The 14989-nt window shown below is 41.9% G+C and overlaps 1 protein-coding gene across 4 annotated transcripts; it reads left to right on the top strand.

The window, feature by feature from the left end:
- The first annotated feature begins 2 nt into the window (after positions 1 to 2).
- On the top strand, positions 3 to 14955 carry LOC128338468 (zinc finger protein 850-like). Of its 4 annotated transcripts, none has more exons than XM_053280967.1 (2): positions 3 to 130; positions 4766 to 14955. In XM_053280967.1, the coding sequence occupies exon 2, from the start codon at positions 5020 to 5022 to the stop codon at positions 6988 to 6990; it is 1971 nt and encodes a 656-aa protein (XP_053136942.1). In that variant the 5' UTR covers positions 3 to 130; positions 4766 to 5019; the 3' UTR covers positions 6991 to 14955. The 4 variants fall into 4 exon arrangements, 3 of the variants coding, with proteins under 3 accessions (XP_053136942.1, XP_053136941.1, XP_053136940.1); XM_053280966.1 differs by having other exon boundaries at positions 15 to 130; positions 4763 to 14955; XM_053280965.1 differs by having other exon boundaries at positions 35 to 130; positions 3602 to 14955.
- The last annotated feature ends 34 nt before the right edge of the window (positions 14956 to 14989 follow it).

The following is a 14989-nucleotide window of genomic DNA, read 5'->3' as shown; positions in this document are numbered from 1 at the left end:
CCGGGATTGATTCTGCTTGGCATTTGCATTGCCACAAGCTGCAAGGCTAGCAAAGCCGCGCCGACGGAGGCCCGCGTGTCAGCCCAGCTGCTCTTCATCATCCGTGACGCAATCCTGCCCGGATGCCAAGGTACGCGCAGATCTGGCCTCCTTCGCTTGGCAACCCAGAGAAGAGACCCTTCTGGAAACGGCTTTCCTGGCCTTAGCAGGGCTCTGTTGTTCGGAAGGGGGCGGGCATTCCCCTCTCGACGGGATCTCATCCTGCCTCTCCTGGTGCTGGGGCGGGAATGCATTGCGGGCTAGCAAGGAATAATGCCTGGCTACCCAGCTCCGGCCACAGCCCTGGCAGCCCCGCCCCTGGTCCGCTCCTTGCCCCAGGTCGCTGGCGGGGCGGGGCTGGACAGAGCGGGGAGCCCAGGGCCGCACCCCCCCGCCCGGGCCGCCGCCGCCTCCTCCCCCCTCCCACCCGCCCGGCTGGCCCCCCTGCTCTCTGTTGCACCCGCCCCTTCTCCTCCCCTTTTATTGTTTTTATTTTTTATTTGTTTACCATCTTTGTTAAATATTTCTCTGGGTGGTTTACAACAAAACCAATACAAACCACGGCAAACCAAGAGGTTAGAAGACTGCAGTGCTGTGAAATTGACAGCATTGCAATGTTAAAAAGCCATCCAACTCTTAAAACAGTCTCTGATTAAAAGCCTGGGTGAACAAAGGTGTCCCGAGTGCCTTTGGGAAAGTTGTAAGGGGGGGGGGGAGGCTCTCAGGTCAGCAGGGAGCAAGTTCCAAAGCCCATCGGGGCAGTGTTGTATCCAGGACACCGCAGACCAGTGTAGCTCTTTGAAGCATGAATAGTCCCATTTGCTAAGCAGGGCCAGCTCTGGTTTGCATTGGAATGGGAGAGCACGTGTGAGCAACAGAAGATCTTCCCCTGAGGGGAAGGGGGCCTGCAGGTTTTTAGGGCCGGTTTGCAGGTTGCAAGGTCCCTCCCTGGCAGCATCTCCAAGTAGGACAAGATTTTTTTTAATTGAACCAACAAACTACTAAAGCCTACAGTACGTTGCCAAAGCACAATTCTATACAAAGTGGTTGTTTGTCCATCATATATCTACAAAGATTTGCACACAAGGATTTGGAAACCCACAAGGTTATGAAGTATATGCAGGCAGTACTGTAACTCGGGGATGGGGGATTACAAGGCACATCAGGTAATCTGGGGGTGGGTAGGTGGGGTTACGTCCAACGTCCATTTCCACAATTTGTCCCATTGCTGTTTAGAAGAGATACTCTTGTCTTTTTGCACATACAAACTTTTCCAGAAGAGATTTACTGTCTCATCCACGTGAACCTCTTGGTCGCGTCTTCCCTCCCCATTCCTATGCAGGAGCGTTGCATAAATGACATACAGGTTGACCAACCTGATTACAAGAAGGGGAAGGTTCCAGTTCCCTAGTATGAGGGCACCCGTCCCGTCCCGTTTCCTTGAAGGTTTAGAGACGCCTGCCTGGAACCCTGGAGCAGCCGTCGCTGCCAGTCTGTGTGGACAACAGTGAGTTGGGGGGACCATGGAAGGCAGGCCGTGGGGCCAGGGGAAGAGCCGGTTTGAAAAGGCCCCTCCTCAGCCACATGGGGGTCAAGAGACTGAGAGGCACCTAGCTGCAGCTACCCTTGGAGGGGGCTGCCCTTTCTGGAGGGCTGACCTTGCAGCCCCCCAGCCCTATCTTGGAGACGCCAAAGAGGGAAGCTTGGGCATGCATATACTAAACACATGTTTAGAAGTATCATCTGAACTGGCCCCTTTGTCTCCTTGCAAACAGGAGTAGAAAGGAAAGGAAGACTCATTCGTTCAGTATGAATGGCAAGGAGAACCCTTCTGCTTCTCCCCCTCAACACTCGCTGGGTGCTGAGAGCTTTGGGGCTCATTCGAGGATGGAGAGAAGAGTGATTGCAAAGCAAACCCTCCTGGCTTCTCTCTCTCCCAGGGCTGTCCTAAGAGAGACCAAGTGGGGTGTGGGGCCTGGGGCAAAACAGCCAGTGTGGTGCCCCCTTCCAGTTTATTATAATGGGGTTATTATATTTATTATAATGGGATTAAAGGAGCGGGGCCCGGGCCCAAATGCAAATTTCTTTATTTTGGTCAGTGACCCACATGAGATTCAAACAAATGTAGGAGAGAAGACAATCAAGCTTCTGCTACAAACAATAAAACCAAATAAATTTTAGAAAGTCCTCCTCAACATAAATCAAGGTACTGAAAGTACTACTAAAAATACATAACTCAGAATAAAAGGAGGCAGCAGTATTTCATACTTGGAGACTATTACACACAAATCAAAACTCAAACTATTGCCTGCCCGACAGAGAGGGGTTAAACAATTCAGGAGTTTGGGGAAATTTTGTTGTTAGATTTACTGATCATGTACAACTGATCCCAATACCTACATGCCCCCCTGCAGTTAGCCACATGGTAGCAACAATAGATGCTCTGGCCTTAACTCCATCACCTGTTTTCCCTTTATTAAGTTCTTACGCAAACAGAGGGCTGCGCTACAAAATTTAGCTACCGGGTCTGGTGGTACTGGAATTTGAGAGCTTTGAGAACGGTTAGGGTTCTTTAGTTCTTGGTATAATTAGCAAACATAATTTGAAGCCACCTGCATTACTACAAAGCACCTTTTCCCCAGACCTAGAGTGTGAAATTCCCTTGCATCACTAGACCTAGAGTGTGAAATTCCCTTGCTGCTATACCCCTGAGAAGCACCAAGAGGCTTTTCTGGCTTTCTCCTCCTATTCCACTGTATAAACCCGTCGGGACACAAACACTAAATATTTATTTATTTATTTATTTAATACATTTCTATACCGCCCGTAACGCAAGTTCTCTGGGCGATTTACAAAACAATAAAAACAGCCAATAAAGGATTAAAATATTTCAACCATTAAAATTAAAACATTAAAACCTTTTTAACACATTTAAAACACAATTTAAACAGTATCTAATTAAAAACCTGGGTGAACAGATTTATTTATTTATTTGATTTTTATACCGCCCTTCCAAAATGGCTCAGGGTGGTTACAAATGTGTCTTGACTGCCCTTTTAAAAGTTGTGAGAGATGGAGAGGCTCTTATTTCAGCAGGAAGTGTGTTCCAAAGCCTCCGGGCAGCAACGGAGAAGACCCGTCCCTGGGTAGCCACCAGAGTAGCCACCAGATGAGCCTGTGGCAACTGAAGACAAACTTCTCCAGATGATCTCAGTGGGTGCCTTTAAGAAGGCGTTCTCTTAAATACTCAGGGCCCAGGCTGTTTATGGCTTTATAGGTTGTAACCAAAACCGTGTACTCTGCCCAGAAACTTACCGGCAGCCAGTGTAGATGTTTTAAGTAGGGATGGGTCCGGACCAGTCCGGAGGCCATTTTAAAGGCCTCCGGATTTTCTGGACCGGTCTGGATCTGGCCGGTTTGGTTCGGGTGGAGGGGGTAGCTTTAAGGACGGGGAGGGTTTACTTACCCTTCCCGCCGCTTTCACCCCGCCAGGGCTCGTATATATTGTAATAATTGGGGTGGCAGGATACCTCCCTGCCGCCCCTTGTCCCTCTGAATGCAGCCTCCAGGATGGGGTGGGCGCGCGCGCGCTGCTCTGCAAAGGGACGATCCTGTTGCTGAGGGACTCCGACTCACGTTTTAGAAGGTAACTGCTGCTGGCAACGGTAAACCCCAACGAGAAGCTGGCACAGCACCGAGCCGGCCTCCGGCGCCTCTCCACCCGGCAGCTCCCCCATCCTGAGCCGCCGCCAGCAGCCACTGAGAAGAGCTCCGCCAGGGAGGATGCACCGACGCGTCCAGCCCACCCTCACTTCCGGCTCCCAGGAGACTTCCCCCCACATACAGTGTGGCTGCCTGCTTATTCTGCTCCCATCGGGCCACGCTGGACACCTCCTGGACACCTCAGGAGTCGCTGGACACCTCCTATTCAGACACTGCAGTAATTGTGGAGTTTGAATCCAAGTCAGCCTGAATATGAGAGATTTCAATGGTTTGAAATTCTGATTCATGGGAGGAAGAAACGAAAACCAAACCCACTGGTCATTTGTGTATTTCGCTGGGGAACTATATAAAAACAATACAGAGGGGAGGCTTTGGCAGCAAGCTACAAGCTAACTTAACTAGATACAACTCTCAGGTTGGGGAGAGGAGGTTGGAATGTGTCTGCGAAGGGAGGAGGTTGGGAAAGGGAAGGGATTTCCTGGGTTTGATGCAGGAGAGACCAAACTGGCCTCTCTGATCCTTTCCCACCTATCGGAGGCTTGGGTTCAATGCGGTTGGGGTGCAGAGAACAGAGGAGAAATTGGGGAGCACTGATGACCCGTGTGGTAGAGAACCGATGGGAGGGTCTGGCTCTCTGCTTAAAACATGAGCACAAGATGGCCATGGAAGGTCCTGGTTCTGCAGTCTGCAAGGTCATTGAGGCATGTTGATCAGGCTCCAAACTATTAGCTTGTTCAAACAGCAAGATTTTGAGTTGTTGCCCATTGTCCTTTGGGGTGGGCAACTTATTAATAACAATATTTCATAAGGCACTGCTAAGGAAATGCATACATTCCGAGGTTGAGCTTAATAGTTTTAGTAAGCAGTTCAGATCCATGTTATTTCTGAAGGTAGAAAGACGCCTGCAGAGTAGAACAGGACCATTGTCTGGTGACGATAGGATCTCCTGACTGTTCCTTTTCTATCCCAGGCTCTGACTAGTTTTCTCTCTTGGTACCAGCAGCAGGTGAGACTTGGGAGAGGAAGAATGTTCAGAAATATAACAAAATGATAGAAAACCAGCGGAGGGAGCTGTGAAAGGGGAAAAGATAGAAAGCAACAGAGTCGAAGAACTGGAACAAAAAGGAAGAATGGGAATGAAATACCTGCTTTTCAGCTGTAATCCAACAAATCATACAGCAAGAAAGAAAAAGAATACTTTATCCTCTGCATAGGAAAAGCTTGAGTTCTCAACCAAGCTTTCATCCTCAATAGGAAATGAAGGGAAGGAAGAAACCACATAAATGCCTGGAATGTGGAAAGAGCTTCAGCAGGAGTGGAGATCTTACTAGACACCATAGAACCCACACTGGGGAGAAACCACATACATGCCTGGAGTGTGGAAAGACCTTCAGTACGAGAGGAGAACTTAATACACACCACAGAAACCACACTGGGGAGAAACCACATACATGCCTGGAGTGTGGAAGGAGCTTCAGCATGAAGCAAGCTCTTAATATACACCATAGGACCCACACTGGGGAGAAACCACATACATGCCTGGAGTGCGGAAGGGGCTTCAGCCAGAGTGGAGACCTTACCAGACACCATACATCCCACACTGGGGAGAAACCACATACATGCTTGGAGTGTGGAAAGAGCTTCAGCAGGAGTGGAACTCTTACTCTACACCATAGAACCCACACTGGGGAGAAACCATATAAATGTATGGAGTGTGGAAAGAGCTTCAGCAGGAGTGGAACTCTTACTGTACACCAAAGAACCCACACTGAGGAGAAACCATTTAAATGCTTGGAGTGTGGAAAGAGCTTCAGTGATGGGAGAAGTCTTACTCTACACCATATATCCCACACTGGGGAGAAACCACATAAATGCTTGGAGTGTGGAAAGAGCTTCAGCATGAAGGAAGCTCTTACTATACACCATAGAACCCACACTGGGGAGAAACCATATAAATGCTTGGAGTGTGGAAAGAGCTTCATTGCTAGGAGAAATCTTACTCTACACCATAGAACCCACACTGGGGAGAAACCATATAAATGCTTGGAGTGTGGATGTGGAAAAAGCTTCCACACGAGTGGAAAACTGCATCTACACCATAGAACCCACACTGGGGAGAAACCATATAAATGCTTGGAGTGTGGAAAGTGCTTCTGCACGAGTGGAAAACTGAATCGACACCATAGAACCCACACTGGGGAGAAACCATATAAATGTTTGGAGTGTGGAAAGAGCTTCAGTGAAAGAAGAACTCTTACTCGACACCACAGAACCCACACTGGGGAGAAAAAACATAAATGCTTGGAGTGTGGAAAGTGCTTCAGTAAGATTTCAAACCTTACTATACACCATAGAACCCACACTAGGGAGATACTACATAGATGTTTGCAGTGTGGAAAGAGCTTTAGTGATAGGAGAAATCTTGCTCTACATCAAAGAACCCACACTGGGGAGAAACCACATAAATGCTTAGAGTGTGGCAAGACCTTCAGCAGGAATAGAACTCTTACTATACACCATAGGACCCACACTGGGGAGAAACCATATAAATGCTTGGAGTGTGGAAAAAGCTTCAGGCAGATTGCAAACCTTACTATACATCATAGAGCCCACACTGGGGAGAAACCATATAAATGCTTAGAGTGTAGAAAGAGCTTCAGGACGAGTGGAGAACTTACTAGACATCATAGAACTCACACTGGGGAGAAACCACATAAATGCTTGGAGTGTGGAAAGAGCTTCAGCACGAGTGGAGCTCTTACTAAACACCAGAAAACCCACACTGGGGAGAAAACATATAAATGCTTGATGTGTGGAAAGAGCTTCAGCAGGAGAGGAGAATTGAATCTACACCATAGAACCCACACTAGAGAGAAAACACATAAATGCTTGGAGTGTGGAAAGAGCTTCAGCCATGGTGTATATCTTACTAGACACCACAGGACCCACACTGGGGAGAAACTATATAAATGCTTTGAATGTGGAAAGTGCTTCAGCCATGGTGTATATCTTACTAGACACCACAGGACCCACACTGGGGAAAAACCATATAAATGCTTGGAGTGTGAAAAGAGCTTCAGCACAATTGCATACCTTGCTATACATCATAGAACCCACACTGGGGAGAAATCACATAAATGCTTAGAGTGTGGAAAGAGCTTCAGCACGAGTCTAAACCTTACTAGACACCACAGGACCCACACCGGGGGGAAACCATATAAATGCTAGTAGGGTGGAAAGAGCTTTAGCAGGAATGAACAACTTACTATACATCCTAGAGCCCACACTGGGGAGACAGCACAAGGAAGTTATTTTTCATTTGCTAACGCTTTTTGTTTTTTTAGATCACTCTGTGTTTTCTGGAATGGGGGAGGGAGACACTTGGAGATGAAAGACGAAGCCATGGTGTTATTACTAATGGCTCACTGATAGGATAGATTGGATATCTCTTGATATGAAATGATTTGGATTTGAATCCACGAGTCTTGAAATTGCAAGACAGGTTCGAACACACTCTAATCCCGGAATCATTCTTCAGAATGAGGGAGTTGTTCAGAATTGGAAATTTTCCATAGGAGAGTGTTTACCTCAATTCCAGCAAAGGTATCTTTAAGGAATTTCCCAAACGGCATGAAGAACGTCAGGGATGTTTGCTATACTCTGACCAACACCGGCAGTGTTATGGGGCAGGTAATACTTTGCCTATCAGCGGATATGCAGAATCAGCAAACACAGACAACGATAGGTGAGTGGACAAGGACTATCTGTGTTGTAGTAGACTGGCAACCTACTGATCCAGAGGAATTAGCGGTCTCATTGTTAGTTACAACATCTAAGACTGGAGATGTATCTGACAATAGGCACTCTTCTCCCTTCTCCACGATTTACATACAAAATACATTTGAGACTGAGAAGGCGTTGCAAGACGGTGCAGATGTAAGGTTAAACCTTAGTGTTAACTCTGGAAGAGGGGGTACTAAAAGTCCATGTAGGGCCTCTACTGTTTCTTCAAAGTACCCCTTATCAAAATATAGAGTTCCCACTGGTCAGTCATTAAGGAAGGAAGACACCTATACTCAGACTCGTAATGTATCTAAGACAGAAGACAGTTGTACATGACCCTCATTTTGATAGATTAGCTGATCTGTTTGATATACCATATACTTTATCTTCCTACATAGAGGCATTAACTTTGGACAAGGATCTAGGACAGGAGTCTCCAAATCTTTACACTCAACCTTGGATTATTCCTTCCAGGGAAGGTCAGCCCTATTTATATGGCAGAAGATTTGTACTCCCTGGATCAAAAGGCCTTAATAAGCCAATCCCTTAACACCAACTGACAATTAGAAAATGACTCTGTATTTGAATGTTTTACTTTCCTCTTGTGGAACATCTGCGGTTGGCACCAAAAAAGGTTTGATCTCTAGATATGACATAATTTGTTTTGCAGGAGACTTGGATGAAGGACACATTTGACTTCTCCAACTATAATGTCTTTGTGACTCCAGAAACCTTAAGTGCTAGGGGTGGGGAGAAACTCTGGTGGGTTAGCTACTTTTATTCCGGTACATTTAAAAGCTAATTTAAAAGAATTGCCTGCATGTGAAAATTGAGTCTTGCAATATTGATTACATGTTTTAATCATCAACTGATCTTTGTTAATGTATATTTGCCTACATTGCGGGATGGTACTAGGATTTGGCTGCAGTGGAAATCTGTGGAGTCATATCTCATGCAATTAATTTCCTTATATCCATCAGCCTCCCTCATTTTTGCTGGGGACTGTAATGCAATATTGAACCTTAATGATGTAACACTATTTGATGGCTTTGCTTTATGTCCTCCAATGATTGATGTCCATCCTAATATTTTTACATGAGTCTCTTTTTCCCCCCCAAATTCAATTTTTATTAATTTTTAACAGTAATAAACATAACAATCATAATAAACACAAATGGACTTCCCGCGCACCTCTCTTCGTGAAATTATAACTATAAAATTTACCCTTATAATAATAATAATAATAAAAAACACAAATTTAAACCTTTAAAGTTATAAGAAAAGAAAAAACCATTAATCTACCCACCCTGCATTTCAAATCAAATCCTGCTGTAAGATCAATAATAGGAAAATAATTCTTTAAATATAACAAGAGAAAAAATCAAAACAATAAAAAACCCAAAAGAAAAAACAAAAACAAGACCTCCCCCCCCCCTTTTTAAGCTAATCTTCTCTTAACGGCAGTTCATTACTCTTCTGTTTCTTTGCATATATCATTCTGTCCACCGTCGATGCATACATGAAGAAAGTCAAGCCATTTGTAAAGATTACTCCTTATATTATTCCCAGCAGGAAGGATTCTGACTTCTTGGGAAAAGTCACCTTCTTTAATCCATTATATATCATGTCTCAATAGGCCATAACCTCCCCACGGGTCCATCACCAAAAAAGAATATCTTCAGTATGCCCACACTTCAAACATTTGTTTAAAACATTTTTATACATTAATGCCAGTTTTTAATGTCAGATACCATATAAATCATTTTATAATACTTTTCCTTCAAAGCATAGCAAGCAGTAAGTTTTAAATCACTCTTCCATAACTTTTCCCAGGCTGCCCTTTCTATATTATGTCCGACATCTATACTAAAATCAATCTCTAACCAAATTTTATATTTCAGTTAAGCTTTTTAACTTACAATCCTTTCCATAAAAATACAACAAATCTCTGTAAATACCTCAACACATCTAGATGTTTGGTTCTTTACGCAATAGAGCTTCAATCAAGGATAACCATAACAAAATTTTGGTTCTAACCAATTTTTACATTTTAACCATACCCTCGTTAAGCTCCTTCTTACATAATAATTCAAAAAATCTGTGTATTTTACTTTTTTCATACCCTAAGCAGGCATGCCATCCAAACCTTCTATCAAAACCCTCCAGGTCAAAAACTCTGGAGTTTCTCAGTATTATCTATTCTTTAACCATATCTAACAAACAACATCAAAATAGAACCTTAAATCTGGCAAGGTAAAACCATATATTTAGAGTTTATTCTTAATCTTTCCCCCTGCCAAATAAGCTTACTTATATCCACTTGCCATTGCCTAAAACAAGTCATACTGTTAATTATAGGAATATACTAGAAAAAAAGTATCCTTTTAAATAGGACATTTATCTTCACCACTAAAGTTCTTCTCATTAAAGATAAATTCATTTTGGACCATCTTTGCAAATCCTTTTTCATTGAGTTCCATATTTTAACATAGCTGTTTAGCAAACAGCGACAGAAAGAGAAGGGGGGAAAAAGGGAAAAAAATCCGTGTTTTATTATTTAATAATTAATCTCCCAAATATTTCCCTTTCTTCTCCACTCTTAGCCCACTTATTTCCAGAAATCCATCTTTAATTTTCTAATCTATATTTTAAATCAAAACCTAGTTTTAATCTTATTTATATAAAAACCAGCCAGTTGACCAAATTACTATATCTTATCCAAAAATCTTTCAGTTTTGTCCATTGAATTTTCTAAAAAATTACATTCCAAAAAAAAGAGAGAGAGAGAGAGAGAGAGAAATAAAAGAAAAAAAATTCTGTATATATATTTGTAATCCATATGGACTGATTTAGAGTATATATTTATGGAACAGGATGCTCAGAAGATAAGTCTTTTTTATATTTCCGCCAAAATTCTTGTGCTTTGAGGAGCTCAGTAAATCTGTTCTTCTTATTTTTGTAGAAAAAGGAGAGTCCCTCTGGCAATTCCCATCTGAAACGTATTCCCTTGGCATTTAATGCATCGGTCAAAAATTTATAATCCTTACGTTTTCTTAAAATTCTAGCTGGAATTTCCTTCAAAATTTTTATCTGATGAGCTTGGATTGTTAGGGCTGTGGTGAGATGGGCCTGAATGATTCGTTCAACTATTGATTTAGTGGTGAACTGTACTAGACAATCCTTGATTAAATTATTTCTTGTGGCAAAGTCCGAGTTTTGACGAAAAGCTATCTCAATCTGAGCTTCCATCTCTCCTGCTGTAATTCCCAAAAGTAATGCAAGTTCTGCTCCAAGTAGTTTCTTGACATTCTGGTTGGGAATTTCTGGGATGCCTCTAAACCTTAAAAATCTCTCTTTTTGTCTTACTTCCAGCAAAGCCATTTGATCTGATAATTTTTCTCTGTCATCTTTCAGTGATCCCACATCTTTCCCTAAAGCTTCCACTCTTAATCTAAATTCTTTATTATCTTGTGCTAATTTCTTAAGAATTTTGTCAATATTTGAAATTTTATCATTTAATCCATTCATATTTTGTTTCATCTGGGTCATATCCAAGATGACTTGTTTAAGGGCAGTGGCATTTGATTGTAAAACATCAGCATTTGATTGCAGTGTTTGCTTCATCTCAGCGAGCATTTGGTCCATAGCTACAGGTGTTTTGGTTTCCCCCACACCTAAATCTGGAAGTGAAGGTCTCCTGGCTTGCATATGTGTCTGGCTCTGATGAGCTTTGCCTCTCATGATGATATGAAGGGGTAAAGAAAAGAAAAATACTTGCAGAGCAAAATTTGTCCTTGATCTCAAAACAGAAAGTAAGAGCCTGTGCTTATTTCTCAAACATAAACAATTCTGCATCGTGTATTCTGTATCTAATCACTGGCATAGAATTTTCTCACGGTGGTGTAGGACATCTATTTGTTTCCATTGGTTAGGAGGAATGATAGGCAGAGTCCATAGCAAATAGGAAACACCAAGACGTCTCTTCTTTAAACTTAAAGAATAGTAATCCCCATTAATAAAATCTTTTCAGGATGTTAAAAAAAAATTATCAACAATTTAAGTCTTAGGTTTTAATGTTTAGCAAGCAAAGTAAAAGAAAGAATTCCTTTCTTCGATCCAAAGAGAAACTTACAGCCTTATCTGTAGCGTCTTTCCCAGAAACACATGAGGAATTTCATCAATTTGTCATCATTATTCACTGGAGAGGTGAACTTCTTGAACTTCAAACATTAATTATATCCAAGCCATAGAGATTGTCTGCTGGGCAGCTTCGGTCATAAAGATTTCCTAAGAAGGAGACGAGCAAAGATGGAATCCTTTTCCCTGCCGATCACCTTGAGACAAAAACCGAGCTTTACAGCTCAATCCCTGTATCAGATAACCAGTATATGAGAAATCGTGGTTTATCTTGTGTCAATCCTTTAATCCAGGACGACGTGGGAGGGTTTTGAAGCCTCAAAAACCCTCTTATTTCTCCTTCTTGGTCTCCCCTTTGCAGAGGAGCAGCAGCTGTCTCGGCCAGTCTCGATAGATAAAGTAGGCAACTTTGCAGGATGTATGCTCATCCAGACTATTAGCAACTTAGATTTATTTTTGTTAAAGGCGATCGCTCCAAACAGTATACCTTCTTGTCTGAGGCTAAACGGTCAACTATTGATTATATAGCAAGATCTCGTGACCTTCTTGAGAGGAAAGCTGAATTTAGAGTCATCCCAAGACCAGAAAGTGATCATCTGCCTATCCTGCTGAGCTGTAATTTATTGGACGATGACTTTAAAAATTGAACATATAATTTGCAGGCGAAATAATAATTTGCAGGCGAACATTAACACCAATAGGTGGGAAGAGAATTAAATGGTCACAACACCCTGCCCAGGGAGTGATTGATTAGTGTATATCAGAAACGGATATGAGGATACGTGAAACTGCTTATGTCATATTTGGGGAATTTGGATTGCAATTTTGGCATGCCTGCAGAACAACCTCTTGTCAATCATGATGAGATGTTTGCAAATTATGAGTTTTTAATACATCAACTTTGCCCACTGCTGACATGAGTGAGCTTGAAAGATGTGGAACAGACTTCAAAAATTAATTTTAAAAATGGTTTGATCAGGAGTGTAGAGTGGCAAAAGGAGTATTAGTCCAGCTTTCTAGAGACCTTAAAATTTATTTTTCATTACAATTGAAAAATGAAATGTTACAGCATAAAAGAGAATCTAAATCTCTTTTAAGATTCAAAAAGGAAGCTGCCATGAAAGAACGTTGGGCAGCTGTTATAAACGCTGTAAACAGTAAGGATACAACTGCTTTTTGGCGGCTAATCTCATCCTCGATACACCCATATGTTCAAACCCCAATTTCGGCTGCACAATGGGAATCATATTTTATGACACTTTATAGTGAGCCATCCTCATCCCCCTTGATAGAGATTCCACAAGCTTCTCTACTCCTCTGGTCTCTGGTTACAATCGAGGAAATTAAATGGTTAATTGCACAGCTGAAGAGAAGGAAACCACCTGGCTACAACCATATCCTTCCAGATTTTTTGTCATCATATATAGATTGAACAGCCCATATTCCCGAAAACTGGGGACTTGCTATCGTCGTTCCGATTCATAAAAAAGGTTTGTAAGATGACCCGTGCAATTATAGACCGATACGTTTGCTTAGCGTAATTAGCAAACTCTATGCGAAGCACTTATGTATTCAACTCTGTGAGTGGATGAATAAAGAAGGTATTATAGAACCGGAACAATTAGGGTTTACAGCAGGTAGATCAGTAATGGATCATTGCATTGTATTGCACCATCTAATAGAAAAATATATGTTTGAGAGAAAAACATCTCTGTACGCAGCAGCCTTTATTGATTTCCAAATGGCTTTCGACTCCATATCTAGAGATGTACTTTGGGCAAACTACTTAAAACCTCAATTGATAAAAGATTGCTGTTATTAATATATAGATTGTATGAAAACTCAAATCTTTGAGTATGCCTTAAGCCCGCAGGCCAGCTTTCAAAGAAGATACCTAGAAAGAAGAGTGTTAGACAGGGCTGTATATTAGCTCCTTTTCTATTTAATTTTTATTTTTATGTTTACAGGTTAATTCAGCAGCTACAACACTCTGACATACATGCTCCAAAACTGATAGACAAACATCTTCTGATTCTCATGTATGCCAATGATGCCGTGGTCCTGTCGCAAACCAGAATAGGTCTAAAGAAGGCCTTGGGTGTTTTGGCTAGTTACTTTAAGGAAGAACAGTTAATAATAAATCATGCGATGACGAAAATTCTTTGCTTTAGTATTAAACATTGGGCTCTTCATTGGTCAATTGAAGGTAATAAGGTAGACCAAGTAAAACAAATTAAATATCTCAGGATAGTTTTTCAATTTAATGGTCATAAAACTGCCCATATTAGATCAGCGGCAGATACAGCTAAGCACAGTAATGGAGCCATATTGAAAAATGTTTGGTCCCACGGAGGGAGTTATATTCCTGCAGCTGTAAAACTTTATACTGCTAAAGTAATCTCTCAACTCCTTTATGGGACACAACTGGGACCGTATACCAATTTCAATGATCTTGAAAAAATTCAAACTGGGTTCCTAAGGACTATATTTGGTGTACCTCTGTGTCTCTAATGCGGTGATCTGCCTTGAGGCAGGTTTACTTAAATTGGAAACTAGAGCTTGGCTTCTAATGATATTTTATTGGATTAAGTTACATCTTCGCCCATTGGGGCTAATCCCAAAACGTTTGGCGGCCGAGCCTCAGATATCCTGCTCCCAGAAAATAATAGATAAATTGTGTAAGTGTGGCCTGTCACCTGCCCTACTGCTAGAGAGTGGTGTTAATGCAGCTTGTAGCCTCGTACAACAGAGATTAATTGATATTGATATCCAAGAAGAGAAAGCCCGCCTACCATCCTTTTATAAGCAAATATACACAAAGCCCGATCTTTCCTGGCAACATATCTATTTACAGTTACTTTGAGCAAGTTTCGTTGGGCCCTTTCTAGGGCTAGGTTTGATGCTTTTCCCTCCACAAAGCTTTACGGAAAGTAGCTGAAATTACATGAAGATCGCAAATGCTCTTGCGGAAGGGTGATCAAAACTATGGCTCACATTCTTTTAAAATGTCCAATCTATCAAAAATTGAGGTGTCAACTAATTAGCCCATTGATAAAAGACATCAAGGGACAGACAGACAACTTTGTTGTTACATACCTATTAGCAGATAAGAATGTAACAGCATCATATGTAGTAGCTAAATTTTGTTATGTCGCCACCAGAATGCGAACTTTAAAGGAATAGATTTTTAACGTAACTATATATCATCGTTAATGTTTATCTTTATAAGTATGATTGACTGTCTTTACAAATAAAGACTGTATGTAAAGTCTTCTTCTTCTTCCTTCTTGGTTTGGTCAATGACCGT

Source organism: Hemicordylus capensis, chromosome 16 (genome assembly GCF_027244095.1).
Source record: "Hemicordylus capensis ecotype Gifberg chromosome 16, rHemCap1.1.pri, whole genome shotgun sequence".
Taxonomy (NCBI): domain Eukaryota; kingdom Metazoa; phylum Chordata; class Lepidosauria; order Squamata; family Cordylidae; genus Hemicordylus; species Hemicordylus capensis.
This window is presented reverse-complemented; position numbering and strand designations above follow the sequence as displayed.